Source organism: Gouania willdenowi, chromosome 11, assembly GCF_900634775.1.
Source record: "Gouania willdenowi chromosome 11, fGouWil2.1, whole genome shotgun sequence".
NCBI classification, from domain to species: domain Eukaryota; kingdom Metazoa; phylum Chordata; class Actinopteri; order Blenniiformes; family Gobiesocidae; genus Gouania; species Gouania willdenowi.
In genome coordinates, this window is record NC_041054.1 from 14863804 (window position 1) to 14870063 (window position 6260).

At 34.8% G+C, this 6260-nt stretch overlaps 2 protein-coding genes across 2 annotated transcripts in view; one reads left to right on the plus strand and one right to left on the minus strand.

Moving 5' to 3' along the window:
- The window catches only part of LOC114472359 (probable acyl-CoA dehydrogenase 6), a 32987-nt gene extending 32049 nt beyond the window's left edge, over nt 1-938 (plus strand). The window contains exon 9 of the mRNA XM_028461595.1: nt 223-938. Within this exon, the coding sequence (XP_028317396.1) occupies nt 223-313 (91 nt within the window). The 3' untranslated portion in view covers nt 314-938. The remainder of the gene's footprint in view (nt 1-222) is intronic.
- A 209-nt stretch (nt 939-1147) lies between these two features.
- bet1 (Bet1 golgi vesicular membrane trafficking protein) lies at nt 1148-3181 on the minus strand. The gene is made up of 4 exons (XM_028461597.1): nt 2985-3181; nt 2703-2809; nt 2552-2608; nt 1148-1704 (listed from the first exon to the last, which is right to left on the minus strand). The coding sequence occupies exons 1-4, from the start codon at nt 3001-3003 to the stop codon at nt 1549-1551; spliced, it is 339 nt and encodes a 112-aa protein (XP_028317398.1). The 5' UTR covers nt 3004-3181; the 3' UTR covers nt 1148-1548.
- Between the last annotated feature and the right edge of the window lie 3079 nt (nt 3182-6260).

The following is a 6260-nucleotide window of genomic DNA, read 5'->3' on the forward strand; positions in this document are numbered from 1 at the left end:
CCACACTTCATCAGTCGCATGTTAATAAAACTTATGCCGATTCGTGAAGTCGATAACAGCTATAACTACTTTGTATTTGGTTTGTTGTTGAGCAATTCTTTAGCACACGTGTTGTTTACACGCACAGTGAGTGCTGATCTGTAGTGATGGGCTAAATATGCTCCATTGTTTGACCCTCAGTAGCAGCCTGCCCTGCAGTTTACATGGTTTGTGTCTCTACAGAGATTCCAGATTAATATCTATTGGTGGAGGAGCTGATGAGGTGATGCTGGGAATCATCTGCAAGTACATGGACACACTACCCAAGAAGTGACCATCTTCCCCCCGTCACAATGTTTTAAAATAATGAAGAATCACCCAAGTGCAGTTTGAACATTTTGATGTTTGTCGTTATGTTCAATTATTGACTGTCTCAGAAAACTTACAAACACATGCAAACAGAATGAAAATTAATTAATCTTCCAGGAAATTGTGTCTCCTAACATGTTTCGATGGCAAAAAGCATTAAATAAGGACACATGAAAGCTATCAGAAGATGGAGAGAACTCATAGGGATACATCAAAGCAATCACCGCTGAGGAAGACTGGCAGTTGACATTCGAAACATGTCAGGAGATAAAAATTCAGGTAACACTGTACTTGATGTTTTCTACATAAAGGCTGACATTACGCTGTCTTCATTATGACGACATGACACCTGTCATTAGCATTAATAAGGTGTCATGAAGGTTGTCATTAAGTGTCATTCATTACCATAAACAACCCCACTAAAAATGCCAACGTAGCTCCAAACGTTTCATAATTTAGCAAACGACACAGAATGATAGCTTAATGACACCTTAATAATGCTAAATGACAGCGTAACGTCAGCCTTATTTATATTACTATAGTAAAGTTTTACCACATTTTCTGAATCAACAAAACCTTAACATTTATTTTAAAAAAACTAAATTAACGCTGGAATAATTTCTTTACTTGATTAACAGATAAGAGCAGATTTTGTGTGTATGTTAATGCATGGTGTAATGTTGCACTGTAAAGATAAAGAAGTGACAGTTCTTAGAGATTTACCTTATTTTTTCTAAAAATAAAAGCCCATAATGTGCAAAAACTACTTTCTGGGTCATTGACGGACATCAAACGTGTACAATAGAGCAAGCACAAAGTTTATTTAATGCATAAAATGTATTTACAATAACAACATTTTTACAAAAAGTAAGCATACCGTTTGTACACTGCTCTCACTATCACTTTATCCCTGCACATATTGTGTTTTTATTGTTTGACACCTTGGTATTCACAAACAGGTGGATGTTCTATAGTTCAATGTACTTTCTAACTTTTAGTGGCATTTTCCGGCTTCAAACATACACATAGACTGATCTTGATCTTTTAATTCCTGATTAACAATATTCTAACCATTTGACTTTTTAGATCTGTACCAACAGGAATTCAGATTGATTTTGGAAATGCTTGAACGTGGTGATGCCTTCCTGTGGCTGATGGTATTAAGAGAACAAAGATGGTGGGTGGGTGGGGGGACCTCTATCACCGTAGTTTCATGTACCAATAGAGGACGACGAAGACGAAAAAGCAGAAGAGGAGCATGTAGCACAGCAGTTTGGTCTGACTGCCTCTGGACAGATGTTTGACTCTGCCAATGGTGGCACCGAGCAGCCCACCGGTCGAGTCAAAGTCTGAGTCCTGAGGGAGAGAAAACAGACTTTATACTCTTTACATATTCATATACACAGGATACTTGCAAAGATTAACGGAGAAAAGTATGTGCGGTAAATGCAGCTCTGCAAAATGTGCGGCAGGTGGAAGGAGCTCACTGTCACACTAAAATGGCACACAACTAGACACTGTTTCAAAATGGGGGGGGAAAAACCAGTTCTTCTTTGTAACCTGCCTCGCTGCAGCTAAAAACAAATAAAAACCAACCAGAATGAGATCAGTGACGTATGAACACAGGAGAAAAACACATCCTGTTAGTTTCCTCGTCTGATCTGATTACAGGTAAACAAGTAAAACAAAAAGTTGAAGCTTATTAGTCAGGACCACATCTCTACTAAAACAATATTTACTTTCACAAAGTCTATATAAAAACACATAACCGGTACTTCCTCTGTAAAACACACCCTGATCCTGATCATATACGTCACATTGTTGTGGTTCCACTTTCTGTTTTGAATGAAGTCATAATTTTTTCCGAGTTAATAAGATTAAAAAAATAACTAAATAAAAATATTCAAATTAATATATATAAGAAGCACTTTTCCTACAATAAAATGTAGCTCAATGTGCTTTTAAAAAGATAAAAATAAATTTAAAAAAAATCCACCTCATCCACTGCACAAAGACATGATAAAATATTGCCCTGTTTTTCTGTTTTCTTATAAAAACAGTAAAACATGGCCTTTTTTTTAATTTTTTTTTTACTTATTTCTATTTCATCAATTCAGAAAAACAAACTTTAATTTTTCGTCTATAAATGCAATAAACTTCTGTAGCTCTGGGTCTAAAGTACAGACAACACAGGACAACTCACCATATCTTCTAGCACTTTGTTCTGGTATTTCACCTCTGTTCCGATGTCAATGGACAACTGTAGATATAAACCAAATAGGACAACAATTAACAATCTGAACTATATATATGAAAAAAAATAAGTGCTTATGATGACGGTACAGTATACTTACACTCTTCAGAGCGTTGACTTTAGCTTTCAGTCCCTCCTGTAAATGCTCATTTTCCTCTTCGTACACACTGTATCCACTGGCCACATAGTGTCCATAGCCACTTTCACCTGTCAGGAAGGATTGAAAAAAAAAAAAAATGTATCGTAAGTGTTACAACCAAAAAATGCTTCAATGGCTTAAGTCTGAATCCTGATAAACAACGTCGATTGTATATTAGTAGTTAGCTAGCAAGGAAGCTTTCATTGAGCGTTAAACTGCATTTATAAAAGGTTTGTTTCATACCCAGCCCAGCGCGCCTCATCTCGGATGGCTGACGTGAACACTGTCCGTTAACGGGTAGAGTAAAGTCTCTCTTTTGTCCCCGATTATGAATAAAATGTGACGCTAACAGCTGGGAGCAACACGCTAACAGTGACAGGTTAGCAGTAAAAGCCACGACATCATACGGTGGCTGAGACGGACAATCTTCCCCGAGCGCGAAGTTACTACGGAGCCGCAACTGAGTTCAATGTGATTTGTTCCGGAAACTAAATTGTACGAGTATCTCTAGATACTATATATATATATATATATATATATATAATTTTTTATTTTTTTATTTTTTAAAGAAACATCAACATTGTTTTATTAGAAAATGTTTTAAATAAAAATGTATTTCCTTAACCCAATAACCTAATAACATTAGAATATTTTCCCATTCAGAAATTAACATTTGATTCCCTTTGATATATATATATATATATATATATATATATATATATATATATATATATATATATATATATATTCATATACAATTTTTTTTGTCATGTTTTGACAATATTGACATTGCATTTTCGTATTTGTAACAATTCAATAATTAATAATAAATAAATAACACTAATTATAAAGCATTGTCACAGAAACATATTTTAAAATGCCTTCATCGCTCAAACACAATGAAGTAAAAATCCCAACCCAATAATATTCCATAATAACATAACGCCTGACATTTTCCTTTGTTCAAATGTATAAATAACTGATAAGCCAAGAGTTAGCCATATTTTTGTTTTGTATTTAAGTACATCGAAAGAAAATAATGGGTTCTTTAAGCAGTTTGGTCTGACTACTTTAGAAACTGTTGATCCAATGTTGTTTCCGGGTATATTTTCATAAAAAGGGATTATTAAAAAGTGCTCTTAAAAACAGAATCTATTGGATGTCTATCCTCGTGAGAGAAAAGGCGGAGACAAAAAGGAGCACTCTGAACTCAAGTATTTGTTGAATATAACTTATAATATTTTGTAGTATCTGTACTTTACTTGAGTATTATATTTGAGGGACACTTTTTACATTCACTCCACTATTAAATAAATAATACAAGTGGGTAGGACTAGAAAAAGTTTTACACTTCTTTTGAACTTTAGTATATTTAATAGGATATTATCAAGTATACTTTTATTTATTTATTATTATATCACATCCATTCTGTGAAAATTGAAGTTAAACACCCTTATTTTATGTATCATATGTACACACACCTTAGGCTCTGAAAGACTCTCAAACTGTTCAACATAGTATCATCTCCATAAAATATTAAATTTTTTTTTTTTTTTTTTTTTTTTTTTCAAGGAATAAAATGTTCAATTTATTAAAACCAGAGTAAAAATAATTTTCAAATGATAATTTGTTACATCGATAAAGTCTTTTATCTGCATTAGCCATTTCAGAATTAAATAGTCAGATCAGTGAGAGAGTTTGTCCAACCCAATCACTGGCGTGAACAGATCATTGTGTTTGGTTCTTTATTTCTTTTTATCTTGCAGCCACTGCAGCCGTTCAGATGACGATGTCATCAAACTGTTTCTCGTATTGTACATTCATACATTCATTGTTGATAAATGAAGCTGCGAATATACAGTATGTGCATCATCTCCAACCATTTGACACATGAAGCAGATGGGCTACATGAGCAGAACAACATGCCAGGTGCCACCTGACATCTGTAGGGCACTAACAGAAAACAGAAGCTCACATTTACTACTGTTCCACTGAAGTTTAGATAAACATTGAATGCTTTGATTGGGGGTCATTTCTACCCCTAATCTTTGATGGTAGGGTCATAAAACATGAAAACGTGGATCCACCGTGACATTAAATATCAGTTTAGGCAGCTGAAGCCATATTCTGCACTTCATCAACCATAAGAAACTGCTTCTACTCTTTGTGTTCAGAAAATTAACAGAAACATTACAGGTTTTCAGCCCAAATTAGTTTCCATTAATTCATTAATTTATTTTAAACAAGGTTGGTTATAGCAACACAGCAGTGGATGTATTTTGTGTTTTTCACCACAGCCGAAAATGTCCTTGTTGCAGCATCAGTAACTTCACAGCAGTAGAAAATGTTGTAAAAAAAAAAATTACTTTGATGTTTCGTTACAGAAAGTTTTCTTTGATCATCTTGAAATCTAATCATCACATAATGGAGTCAAATTTTCTCTCTGGGATTATTGCTTTTGTTTACTGACACATCCAAAATCCCGGAGGTGTTGTTTAGCTGTGATTTGCTCTCCTCAACCTGCTCATGCATCATCCCTCACCCAACACTCTGCCAATATTACGTGAGATAGATAAATAATATTAAAGATCCTAATTGGATTTAGGACAATGATTGATTGCAACTCAAGATTTTATAAATACGTAAATTTCTCAGTTTAGCTAATGCATTTCACTGCCCTGCAGCAGCTGTAGAGACCAATGATATTCAATGAACTGCACACACACATATCCACTGCTTTGTAAAAATAGGATTTCTATTAGGTGTGGATATGGTCAGATATTATTTATTCTTTCCTGCAACTACCCAGAGTCAGTGCACTGATCCAAAGCAGGCCTGGAACAATTTTCTGACCAAAACATGTTGAAAAACAAGAAATGATTCAGACACGGGAGCAATAATATTCTAGTTTGCGCTCAGACTTTCTGCCACGCACAGACTTTGTTCGTGTAGCAAACTGGTCTCGGTGTGAATTATGATTTTAAAATGAGCTGTGGTCAGGTTGGCTTTGTGGAGTGTTAGTTGGATATCAGTGCAAGTGGGGAAAAGATCTTTAGACCTGCTGAGAGTTGGAGTCAGCAAATAATACAAGTCTAATCACATTTTAAGGGTACATGGAACACTGACTATACACTAAAGCACAATGAGTCAAACACAATTCTGACTCTTTGGATAGAGCAGCCAAATGGTCCTGCAGGAAAAAATTAAAAATGACACATAAAGCATCAATCTTTGAGTTAATTTCAGTTATACCAATTACCAGTAATTCAGCAGTTTTAAATCTCAGTTCTTCTAAATTTATAAATTCAATTATTATTATTATAAATCAATTTTATAAAGCACTTCTCTGGGTACTCAAAGTCACTTTACAATTAAGGGAGCAGTGTTGAGGTTTGGTGCCTTGCTCAAGGGCAACTCGACAGTGCTCGAGAAGTGCCCTGGCATCTCTCAAGCTACCAGAACAACTTCCGTTTCTTAATTAAACTGGACAATGTTTGCAGGGCCCTGCTATTTCCTTGT